Source organism: Myotis myotis, unplaced genomic scaffold (genome assembly GCF_014108235.1).
Source record: "Myotis myotis isolate mMyoMyo1 unplaced genomic scaffold, mMyoMyo1.p scaffold_m19_p_10, whole genome shotgun sequence".
Lineage (NCBI taxonomy): Eukaryota > Metazoa > Chordata > Mammalia > Chiroptera > Vespertilionidae > Myotis > Myotis myotis.
In genome coordinates, this window is record NW_023416314.1 from 12,728,369 (window position 1) to 12,741,019 (window position 12,651).

At 41.9% G+C, this 12,651-nt stretch overlaps 1 protein-coding gene across 2 annotated transcripts in view; it reads left to right on the forward strand.

The window, feature by feature from the left end:
• DDX10 (DEAD-box helicase 10) overlaps nucleotides 1-11,341 on the forward strand; it is a 268,004-nt gene extending 256,663 nt beyond the window's left edge. The window contains exons 18-19 of one of the 2 annotated variants that reach the window (XM_036324521.1): nucleotides 4,764-4,852; nucleotides 10,245-10,420. In XM_036324521.1, the coding sequence (XP_036180414.1) occupies nucleotides 4,764-4,852; nucleotides 10,245-10,270 (115 nt within the window). In that variant the 3' untranslated portion in view covers nucleotides 10,271-10,420. Of the gene's footprint in view, nucleotides 1-4,763; nucleotides 4,853-10,244 lie in introns of both variants that reach the window. The other variant, XM_036324520.1, reaches the window with a different exon arrangement.
• The last annotated feature ends 1,310 nt before the right edge of the window (nucleotides 11,342-12,651 follow it).

The following is a 12,651-nucleotide window of genomic DNA, read 5'->3' on the forward strand; positions in this document are numbered from 1 at the left end:
TATTATCTGCTTGGTGCTTTTAGGGGAAAGGTTGCTACCCGTTGAAGAAGGAAGGTGTTATTTCCCAGGGTGAGGGTTGGGAAGGGGAAGTTGTATTTTGTGAAATTGGGCTTTTGAAAGCTCGCAGCTTGATCTTACTTGGCATCTTCAGTTATTGCTCTGCACTCTCTATTCCTCTGTCATTTAGGGACCCATTGAATGACTGTCACTCAATGACAGTTATGAGTTTGTTGTGTTTCACAAGTGCTAGGATCGCTAAGATGGACAAATGCTTGGATGTGTGAGGCCATGATGAGCCATCCGGCAAGGGTGATGAACCACTGTGGGCTTCTCCTGGCTGCTGCCCTGATTCTGGTGCAGGCAGCTTTATTTTCACTGAAAGACCTCGAGGAAGATACTCTCTAGGGACCGTCCTTTGCCTTTCCCTTTCCTTCATGTGGCATGCATTCAGACCAATGACCATATAGTTTCCCTGTCCACTCCCCTTTAGGATTTTAGGTTGTACCCAGGCTTAGGTTTTTGGCTCTGTTGTTTGATTTTTGTTTCTGCCATTATAAGTAATTTTTTAAAGGACAACTTTTGTTGAAAATTGGGTAATTTCTCTCTTGATGAAATCATTGGAAGGACTAATAAAGAGTAAGACTATAGTGCTAGACTTAATTTTTCCAGATAGCTGGAACACTGGGGACATGCTTGGGTAGGTGATGATCTTGAATATTGAAAACTAATCAGTGAAAATAGTTGAGGAGAAAAGCCAATGTGCTCCTGGGGAGCACAAAATGGTTTACACACAGATTAGTAACAAGAAAAATACGTAATGCAACCCAACTTGTTGGTGTTTACGAGTTTTGTTTTTATAAATCTGGGAGAAGAGAAATAATTATGTATATTTTCTGTATTGCTGAAGAGCAGGGATTCTTTACCTGGAGTCTGTGGATGAGCTTTAGGGACATCTCAAACATCTTGAAATTGTTCCCAAAATGATGGTGTGGGTGTACAGGCAGCATAGACACTCCCCTTCACTTATCTGTGAAAGGGTCATGAATTTTTATCCAGTTCTCAAGTGTGTTTGTGAACCAAATAGATTGGGGACCAAAACGTTGTTCCAATCCCAAATGATGTGGGCATTTTTAACACATGTACGTTTTAGAAGGAAATGTCCATGGATCAGTAGTCTGATTGCAGTCCCCTGCATTCTATATCCTCACCACCCCCAGCATTTTCTGATTATTAGAATTCTGATCTAAGAGGACATCTTCTGCTCTTGCGGTTACGTTTGTAATGAACTCTGAGCCAATAAATCTTTTCTTTGACTAAATTGTTTTAAGTACCGAGTGTTAGAAAAGGCGTTAAAGGACATGATACATTTTCAGTTCCATTTCTGTATGCCTTCACCATCAGAATGAAGCTGGGCAGATTTTATGGAATGTACTGCAGTAATTAATCTTCATTAGGACTGTTGCCACAGCCTTGGAAATTAAAATTTATGATAAGGGGAAAAGTCTCTGGTATAACATATTGGAATACCAGAGTGCCAATATTTAAAAGACATCTATAAAGGTTTCTGAGAATTTTTTAGTGGTCTCAAGATCATTTATTATTAGCTTAAAGTTCTTTAGGAAAATTTCTAAGCTACATTTATTGATATGAATGTAAGAGGGGGAGTTTTATACAAATAAGACACAAACTAGACATTCAGGTACTGTGCTCTTGGTAGCTTTCCACACACAATTTGGCAGCATGTTGGAAAAGGACACCCAAAGGTTTCTGTGTGACTGAATATCCACCATTCTCCACCTCTGTCTTCAGCTAGTGTGCAGCTAGAACATTTCACAGTTTCCCTGATGTATTTTCTTTGTGTTCCAAAAGAGAGAGAAAAGCAAGAGTTTCAAAAGCTGTGCAGACACTACAGTAAAGGTACTGTGCTTTCTTAGCAGCCTCCTTGTCCTGGCTTTTGTTAGATATTTTAAAATGTTAGAGAGAGAGAGAGAGAGAGAGAGAGAGAGAGAGAGAGAGAGAGAGAGAGAGAGAGATTGATTTGTTGTTCCACTTACTGATGTGCCCTGACCCAGGATCAAACTTGCAACCTTGGTGTATCAGGACAATGCTCTAACCAACTGAGCTACCCTGCCAGGGCCTAGATTTCTGAATAGGCTTGTAAAGTTACTCTCCCATTTTTCTGCAGTAACACACAAATATACCCCACTAAATGCAGCCACGGCAGAAGTTGGGAGCTGTAACAGGAGGCATCATGACACCTGGCTGCACAGCCTCCTTTCCAGTGTCAGGCTTAGTGTCTCCAGTGATTTCGGTTGCCTTTTTATAACTTCATTATTGGACCTGCTTGCCCCGGTGTCGTTGGAAGTTTGGTGCTCACTCGCTGTGCTGTGTTTCTGTAAAGCTCTGCATATACCTGGGAAGAAGTCGATAGGTTTTCCCAGCAGATCTTTTTCTTCTATGGTGCCTTGACCACAATCATTCAGACAGCGCTTGAAACATTCTCAAGGCTTAAAGGAGTGGTCCTCAGTGCAGCATTGTAGCCCAAGGGAATGTGTTACAGATGCTCTGGCCCCTTTTTATTGGCATTAATTTACACATTGTTTATTTAAAGTATGCTCTTTATCAATAAGCCCATTCCTGTTCATAGCAGGTACGAATGACGTTCTTCTTGGTGCATTGTATCATTTGTCTCCTCCCTTTCCATGTCTGTAAGCCTTGGCAAAGGCTTCCTAAGGAGAGAGAGAATTTTAAAAAATCAAGGGGAATAAGACCTAGTAGTTTCCTCTATCTAGAAAATTATGGTATCAGTGAATCAGTCTACCTCCTTTGCCTTTCTGTATCAGTACATAGGAATGTAAACCGTATCTGTTCCTGGCAGAATGATCTCAGGAGCATCTGTATTACAAAAATAGTTGCTATAGCAGGTGTAAGATAGGCATTGCAGGAGCTTCTATGAACCAACAGACTGAATGCCTTGCCCACATTCACCACTGCATGTAATTTGGAAGTAAATTATGGTATGTTATCATAAACTTTGCCATATGGGGAGATGTATGAGTTTGGAAAATTAAGTCTGTGTTAGAACAAAGACAGGCTACTTGACCCTGTGGGAAAACTGTGGCTTTTGGGGTCAGATAAACAGACCTGAAGCTTAAGAAACTTAAGACCTGAATGTTTTCTAAGAAAAGAATCTTACTTTCTTTTACAAGTCACTTAACCCTTTACACACCATAAGCATCTATAGACACAAGTAAATTCAAAATATCATTGCACGAGGGTATGGTTTCCATTTTGGACATGTGGCAGTTAACTGGTTAATGACAAGTTATTTAACCTCTTGACCCCCAGTTTTAATCACCAGTCAAATGAAGATAATTCTTATGTTGCAAGGTTATCATGAAAATCTAATAAGGTATAAAGAATACAGCGTATGATGCTACTAGGGTCACTAATCTACGCTGATCAATTTAATTACTAAAAGTAAAACAGTGTTAGAAGTTTTTAAATAAGTATGTACATTTACAAAAATATAATTTAATGTCCTCTCAAAAATCAACTTTCCATTTTCTTTCTCATCAAAATCATTCGTTGAGCTGCATGTGACATGGCAGGCCCTCTATTCAAAACAGTCTGCAAAAATGTCTTCCAGACTATGTTGAAATGATGAATGATACAGTTTAAAAAAATAATGTCATGTAATATATTGCATCCAACATATGGGTAGAGTCTATATCACCAAATTGGAATTATTGAGGCATTCAGTAAATGGAAAGCTGTAATGCGTTCCTGGCATCCTATATAATAAAGAGCTAATATGCAAATGGTCATCATGCCCTCACGCCATCACACCGTAAAGGCTCAGACACTCAACACTGGGGAGAGAGGAATGGGAACCAGCCAGGCTGCGGCCCGGGAAAGGGATAAGCCGCCTGCCCTGCGGTTCCGGGCGCCTGCGGCTGCGGCCCAGGCAAAGCTGCCCGCCCATGGTCCCCTGTGGCTGCAGCCAGCCCAGGCGAACCAGCCTGGGTCCTGGGTTCCTGCAGCCGGCCAGAGGGAGGGAAGCCCGAGTCCCAGGTGCCTGTGACTGGCTGGAGGAGGGAATCCTGGATCCTGGGTGTGGGGTGAGGCAGAGGCGGTTAGAGGCGATCAGGCCAGCAGGGGAGCAGTTAGCGGCAATCAGGCTGGTAGGGGAGCAGTTAGGGGCAATCAGGCAGGCAGGCAGAGGTGGTTAGGGGCAATCAGGCAGGAAGACAGGCAGAGGTGGTTAGGGGCAATCAGGAAGGCAGGCAAGCGAGTGGTTAGGAGCCAGCAGTCCCGGATTGTGAGAGGCAGTCAGACATCCCCCGAGGGGTCCTGAATTGGAGAGGGTGCAGGCCAGGCTGAGGGACACTGAATTTCATGCACTGGGCCTCTAGTAGAGTAATAAAGAAGATAGACTAGCTCCCAGCCCTCTTAAAGCTTACACTCTGGTGAGGGAGACCATAAAGAAGTAAACAAAAAGTAGAAAAGAGATGGTGATAAGGGCCTTGAAAATGGTAACTGTAGGATAATGAGAGGGGTTGGGAGAATTCACTTTATATGAGGTGTTTAGTAAAAGCCTCTTTGGGGTGACACCTGAAGAATTATTGAAAGCCTTCTTTTTAGGTAAAGAAGGAATGATACATGCTAACATACTAACCATTAATTCCTTTGACATTTATTAAAATTTAAGTATTACCCTAACAGCATAATCATGACTGTACAATTATGTATATTCCTGCCAGAGGTGATTTCTCAGCGTCTGTTCATCCCATCATCCTTCAACCATGTGTCTATCCAATGATGCTAGTTGGCTTCATGGAAGGTGATAAGGGTAAGAAACAGCTGCTGTTCTAGTCCACGGGGGGGCAACTCATTAGAAAGGCATATGCCATCCCGACGTTTCTGAGAACAGAGAGTGGAGCTGAGATGGTCTGAGTACTCCAGGTGAAGGCTGGAAACATATACAGGCTCTGAACTAAAGTGACATATCATTCTTTAGGGATAAGAGGAGAAAACACTAATGTATTTTATGCTTAATAATTTAAGTTATAATTTGTTGATGGTATACCAACTCTTGAACTATGTAAATCTTTTTATTAATAGACTTTTTAAAAATTTTAGTTTTTACAATAAAAATTGAATGAAATTTTTGCCTCTCTCCCTCCCCACCCCAGCCTTTCCTATTACCAATATTTTGTTAACATTTGCAACCTCTCAAAGCTATGGTTTCTTGTCAGAAATAAGACTAATAATAATAGGCTTAATTATTTTAATTACTTTTAGAGGGAGGAAGAGGGAGAGAGAGAAACATCAATGTGAGAAACATCTATTTGTTGGTTACCTTCCACATACACCCCAACCAGGGATTGAACCTGCAACTTGGGGTGTACCCTGACCGGGACTTAAACCCGTGACCTAAACCCGTGACCTTCCTGTGCATGGGACAGTGCTCCAACCAACATAGCCACATTGGCCAGGGCAATAGACTTAATTTTAATAAAAGCACCAAAGACTATTGTTGCTGAGATTTTGCAAATTATATAAACCTAGGAACTGGTTGAATACGCTGACCTGGTGATGAGGGAAAAGCTCTACGCTAAAGATGCCTGTTTTTAAAGTCATTAGCATATGGGAGCTGCTTGAAATACTGAACTGCATGAGAATGCTCAGAATGAATATGTAAAATGAGAATAGTAGAGAAACAAGGATGCAGCTTAGAAATATGGACATTGAAGCAATGGACAGAGGAAGAGGAAGCTAAGAAGGTACAACCAAGGAGGTAGTAGTCAACATTTAGGTACTTAAAATTTAGATGGCTTTCCATTACATCTCTTAGGGAAGCTGCAGTAATGGTATCATTTTGACTGTCCCCTGGCTGAGTGTTAACACAGTAGAAGCCATTTGTTGGGAAAAATGAGTACTGAATATAGCCATAATATGACCATTTATTTAATTTTGAAAAATATATGCAAAGCCAAAGTTTAGAAAACCAGGAACTTGTACTATTAACAGAAGCATTGGTGAGGAGAGAGGAGCCTGCGCCCTCACACACTGGACTGAGTGCTCTGGGGTGCTACCATGGCAATGTGCTCCTCCACGGCTGTTTTGGAAATTGAATTAGAAACGTCTGTTGAAACATAGCCTCCTTCATTGCAGTGGCAGTAGTTTGCACGGCTTAGAACAACCCAAACAGGACATGATTTCTACCATTCACATATGTGGACATTTATTGAATGAGTTTTATTCAGGTTATCTTTATAGATGAAGGTAACAAACAGCCCCAGGCTTCAAAAAGCTAAGAATTTAGTAGATACAGGGAAGAGGTCTACTCTCTAATATCACTCAGAGTGAGTGCCATGGGAGAGCACAGACAGTGCATAAAGTGGTGCAATCATGTAGGATGGAGTCATTGAGGATGAGGTGACATTTGAACTGGGTTTTGAAGGAAAAGGAGGATTTAGATAGTTATAAAACAGAAAGAGGGAATCCATATGGAGACAAAAGAAGGTGAGAACCTAGAGCATGTTTAGGGAATAACAAGTAGTCCAAAAGAACATAATAGTTATAGAGGCAGGCCTAAGCCAGATCATGAGAGTCCTTAAAAATTATCTATATATATAAAAGCCTAAGCGACCGTTACGACTGGTCAACCGAATGACTGGTTGACTGGTCGCTACGACGATGCACTGACCACCAGGGGCAGATGCTCAACACAGGAGCTGCCCCTGGTGGTCAGTGTGCTCCCATAGCCAACCTCCATGGCAGGCCAACCTTCTGTGGTCCCTCCCCACGGCCAGCTGGTCCCTATTGGCCCCGATCGCCGGCCAGGCCAAGGGACCCCACCCATGATTGAGTTCGTGCACCGAGCCTCTAGTAATAAATAATACTATAAGCAGTCACTGAAATGGTTATGAAGAATTACAAGAGCCAGGGTGATTATTTCAGCATGTCAAGGAGTTAGTAGCCAACATTTAAGAAGACTGCTTTTTAACTTTTTCTTGGTGGATAGTAGGCATGGAAACCAGTATTGAACAACTTCTTTAGAAGCCATGTAAAACTAGCCAAAACTTCTACAAATTTCTCCATGTGGTTTGTGGAGCAGCGTTATCAAATCTAGAAAACTAACTTCTAACCTTTCATCACCACCGAGAACGTCTGCTTTCAACACTAATGATCTCTATGTTTTGAAAGACTTGTCTTTCACATTTGTTTTATTAATAAAGAGAAAATTTTCATTCCACTCAAGCTTCTGAAGTGTAAAGTATGTACAAAGCTCACTTAATATAATTCTAGCCAAAAGAAAAGAAATACTAGAATTTAGTCTGTGGCACATAGTTGCAGGTGTTTTGTGATACTGAAAATTACCCATGACACATCTGTCCTGAGCTAAGAAGCCTTACCTTTCCCCATACTTGTATGGGTCCCAGGTTGACACTTAAGTGGAACACTTACTCTCTATGCTCCTGAGCTTTGTGAAATTATGGAGAATAATTGACATATACCTAGCTGCCCAGACTACTTTTTCCTTCAAATTTAAGTTTCTTTCTTTTCTTTTTTTTTTTATTGCAAAGAGCAATACAAGCTTAATACAGAAAAACAAAAACAAAAGATGCACGTACCAGCAGAAATAACATAAAAAAAATCTCCCAAATCTTTTTCTATGCAAATATACATGCTGCCTTATTTAAACAAAGATTCTTTCTATATTGGTTTTATTACTGTTTTCAGTGTCGATAAAGAAATTCCTGCAACATTGTTAATAGCTGCATCATGTTTCATTTGAAATTTTATAACATATTTAACAGATCAGTCCCTTATGATTGGATGTTTGGGTTTCCAACTTTCTGAAATTACAAATAGCTTTGCCTTGAATATCCAGTAACTAAATCTTTATACATATCCTTAATTATTTCCTGGGGATAAATTCCCAGAAGAGAAATTGCTCTGCATGCATACGTGAATGACTTTTGAAAGGCAGTTGTAGTAATATACATTCTCACCCAGGAGTTTATATTCTGATTGAGAGTTAAGATGCTTCCTGGTGGGGAAAACGTCACTTTATATTAGGAAGTAGCAAGTCTAGTAGCAAGTCAATTAGGAAGATGCAAAATGGCTAATAAACAATTAGACCTGTAGGAATTCAGAGGAAAGAAATCACTTTTAATAGGGAGCTTGGGCACCTTTCATAGAAGATGAGGAATTGAAGATGAGTCTTGAATCAGGGAGTACCCAGAGGAAGAAGTGCCCTGCTCACAGAGGGGCACAGGTGGGAACACACAAGAAGTGTCTCTGACCTCATGAGTAAGAGCCACGCATGAGGACTGCCCGGAAGAGGGGCCAGGAGGAAGGCTGACCCTCGCGGGGTAACTCCAGGCGCCCCTCCTTTTCCTGTTTCTCATATAACAGACTACGTTCTTGTCCGGGGTAACTAGGTTAGCTACAAGTACCTGAAAAAATTAAAATGTTGAAACCAGGAGTATCATATGAAATAAATCATGGCCCAGTAGAATCAGCGCAGAACTTTCTGTGAAGGCCCCTTTCTGCTAAGAATTACTCTGCTAACTGAATCCCCATCACAGGGGACACTTTCATTTTCACCTTTCCAGGCGCTATTTTAAATGCAGTTATTTGTGGGTAACCTCAGTGTTGTCTGGTTTCTCTTTCCTCCAGTGGTGAGTGAGTGCGGCTGCTGAGTCAGCATTGGGCATTTCTGGGAGGTAAATGGGGAAATTAGTTTTGCTTTAAGCTGGTCATAACTGGATATGCTTACGAGGCACATTCACTTTGATATCCAGGCTGTCTTATGGAGTAATAGGCTCCATTGAAACTTGAGCAGTTGGTTCTCTTTTGGAATACATCATATGCTTGGACGATAATGTAATTTCTGTGATGTGTTTTTCCCCCTCTATATTATATAACAGCAATGTAAGAATTTATTTGAAAGGGGTTAGCTTATAGTCCCGGGACCCATACAAGTATGGGGAAAGGTAAAGCTTCTTAGCTCAGGACAGGTGTGTCATGGGTAATTTTCAGCTTTCATGTATTGATCACTAATATGTTCTTACAGTTATCTTATTGTATTTAATTCCTGTAGCAGGTCTGCTAAGTAAATTATATAATCCCCATCTTTCAGATAAGGAAACTGAGGCTTAGAAATGTTAGTTGATTGGCCACGGTCTGACTGTGTTCATGTCAAAACCAGTGTTCTTTCCACAGCTAATCCTTTCTATTACTGTTCTCCAGATGCTGACTAAAGATGTTGACCAATTCAAATTGCTTTGGGCTGAATTTAGAGTCTTTCAGATCTGGGTGTGAATCCCAGGGGTATAATGTGGATCCAATCATTTAACCTCTCTAAGCTCATTGTGGAATGAGTCTAAGGACTCCACACCAAGGGTTTTCATGAAGATAAATTTAATCTCTGTAAAAAATGTAGTACAGAGCCAGACCCTTGAATAAATGGTTCCTACTGCCATTGCTGGGTTTTTATTTTGTTAATTTTGTATCTAGTAATTGGGTCATCTTGGAACATGATGATGGTATCTTAAAATCCTTTTGTATCATGTGATTGACTCTATCTTCAGAAATTAGCTTTATTTTTATAGTCTATGCCTCAGGTGTGTGCAGAATACAGCAATAATGTTTATGCTTCCTTAAGACTTTGTGTGGGCCTTAGATGCAGATTTTAAATGGGGAAAATTTATTTGCTATCTTAATTTGTAATTTAACATTTCAGGTTCTGTTTTCGTCATGGTCCGTATATCACAACTTAATGCAACAGATAATAGAATTAGCACCTGGTATCCTGATATCTGTTAGCCCACAGACTGCTCCTAAAGGATGGCACAACTTTGATAGAGGGAGAGGGGTGAGGCAGCACAAGCACAGATTGGAGCCAGACTGTAGACCTCTCAGCGTCCTCAAATTGTGGATGATACATCTAGTTTTCTGGAGTTATTGTAAGGATTGGACGAGACAGTATATGCAGACCCCCTGCAGGTGCCTGGTGCCTGATGGGCCGCCCCCCGCCCACTGCTGGGAAGGTACTTAACTTATGACACAGATATCCTGACATTGTTACAGTTTCTTTCCCTCTTGAATAATAGTATCACTTTACCAGCTATCTGTTATTGGTAATTTTGTCACGTTTTAAGTGTTTGATTTCATAACAATGAATTTAATTATGTACTTACAAAGTAAATCATTGGATTTGTTCTCACCAGTGATACCAAGAAGAAGCAGGGGATGAGGAAAAGGAACAACAGCGAAGTGGAGAACACGGGACTCACAAGCCGTAACAGAAAGAAGGCCAGGTGGGAAGTCTTAGAGCCGTTGGATACGGGCCTGTCTTTGGCCGAGGATGAAGAACTGGTGTTACATCTGCTCAAAAGTCAAAGCTAAGTGCTTCCTGCTTCGTCCTCTCCTCAAGACCTCTGGTCATGGTTACGTGGACAAGAAGTTGAAAAGCTGTTGGCTTTGGGGGTGTCAGATAATGTGAGTCCCAGGCCCAAAGGACGCATTCCAGGCAGAAGTGAGAGTCCCTAAGCCCCTGTCACAGCAAACTCCGAGTGAGGGTGGATCCTAAACGTCTTGATCCCTTTTCCAGCATGTGCCCAGGTAGATTGTTCTCTTGGGCTTTAACCTGTGACATCTTGTCACTGGAAGTGCTTTCTTTGTTTTAATAGCAAGTTCTGGAGACCTTGTTTCGTTGTTAGGAATTTCTTTTCTTCTTATCTTACAAAAGTGTCTATGCTGTTAAATAAAATTGCTCACAGTTTTGATTAATATCTTCAAAAGACAGAATACGATGGACCAGCCCTAAGAAAGACTGAGTATTTTTTAATTGAGATGATTAATAATAAACATATTTCGTATAAAATTATTGTTTCCATTGTGTCCACTAATATGAATGCATTCTCAAGGGAAGGTTCTTAAGATTAAATTCTTGGCCTATTCCTGAAGCTGAATTTTCCATATTCTTAAATTAACCTCCTCAATGATGTCATTTAACTTTCACTTGGCAGATTTGCTAGCTCTCATTTATAAAATCTATAGATGTCCTGAATCTAAAACATGATCTAAAACCTCATCTCTTGGCATGTAGTAGCTTGCAGGCCTTCTCCAAGTGCCTCCTCAGCCATTTCCTGCAGCAAATGCAGCCGCCTGGGAGAGGCCGGGAGAATAAGACCCCACACGGAGGTGGGCAGGTGAAGGATGGGAGAGATGCTGACAGCGTCCTCTGAGCCCCTGGGCTTCACTCATCTACTCCTTATCCTTCCCTGTATGTCAGGGCTCTGTACTTTTTCTTTTTAATAAAAAACTTTTAATTTCTGTTTTCACATTTTTCCTTTGTTTTGCTTGCAAAAGGAAAGGCGAGCTTGGCTCCGTAGCTTGTATATGATGCACAGCCCTTGGGCCTGGCAGTCCTGACCCCACTGTCCACTGGCTGCCTCAGGGCCTGGGGCATGGGGAAGGGGGGGGGCGGGGGGAGATTCACATGCAGCCCCCAGGGCTGGGGTGTAAATTTATTTTTTGCATAAACTACTTCCAGTTATATTCTGTCCCTAACACTGAATGGATCTTGACTAGGATATACATTGTAGGGGATTTTAGTTTGCTGATTTGGAAAACACCAGAATAGAAAGCTCCTAACAACACATGGTAGATTATACTGTTGTTTAGCAAATATTCACTCCAACCCCTTCCTCCCTTCGGGGAGCATATCTTTCCCAGGCTGCTGGTACTGGACTGACTGTGTGACTGACTTTAGGCCGTGGGGCGTGTGCCGGTTCAGCAGAGGCTTTAAGGTGCACTGACATTTCCATCAGCTCTCTCCCGCTTGTGCCTTCCATCTTGGGACCAGCATGGACCAAAGAGAGGACACTGCTTCCGTGTGGGCACAGGAGAAACACTGCAACAGCCGTGCAGCTCCCACGGGCCCTCCCAAACCTGTGGAGCAAGAATCCACTGAGACTCGGGGAGTCAGCACAGAAGAGCCTGATTAGTGCAGAAGGGGAGAGAAACGAGCATTCATTCATTCATTCATTCATTCATCCATCCCATAAATGTTAATAAATTCAGCAGCGACATTCCAGGCCCTGTGCTTGTAAGAATACAAACAGTTCCCTCTCCCACTAACAGAGTGGAGGAAAGAGAAAAGCAAACTCATGAATTCATTGTTGTATAATGAAGAGCCAGAAAGAGGAAGATTGTTGTCTGAGTGAGAGAGCTGTTGCTGGGACGCAGGGAGGAGGGAGGACAGGGTAGGGGCTTGTCCTGGGACCCAGGACAAGGGGTGAGTTCTTGCCTGATGGCTTCCCCGAGGCCAGTGCACCAGTGGTTCTCAACCTTCCTGATGCCGCGACCCTTTAACACAGTTCCTCATGTTGTGGTGACCCCCAATTTCATTGTTGCAAATTGAACATCATTAAAGCATAGTGATTAATCCCAAAAACAATATGTAATTATATATGTGTTTTCCGATGGTCTTAGGTGACCCCTGTGAAAGGGTCGTTCAACCCCCAAAGGGGTCGCGGCCCACAGGTTGAGAACCGCTGCGGTAGGCCGTTCCTCAGATTCACTCGGGTAAGATGATCTCTAAAATTGCCTCGTCTCAGAGTGGATACACCC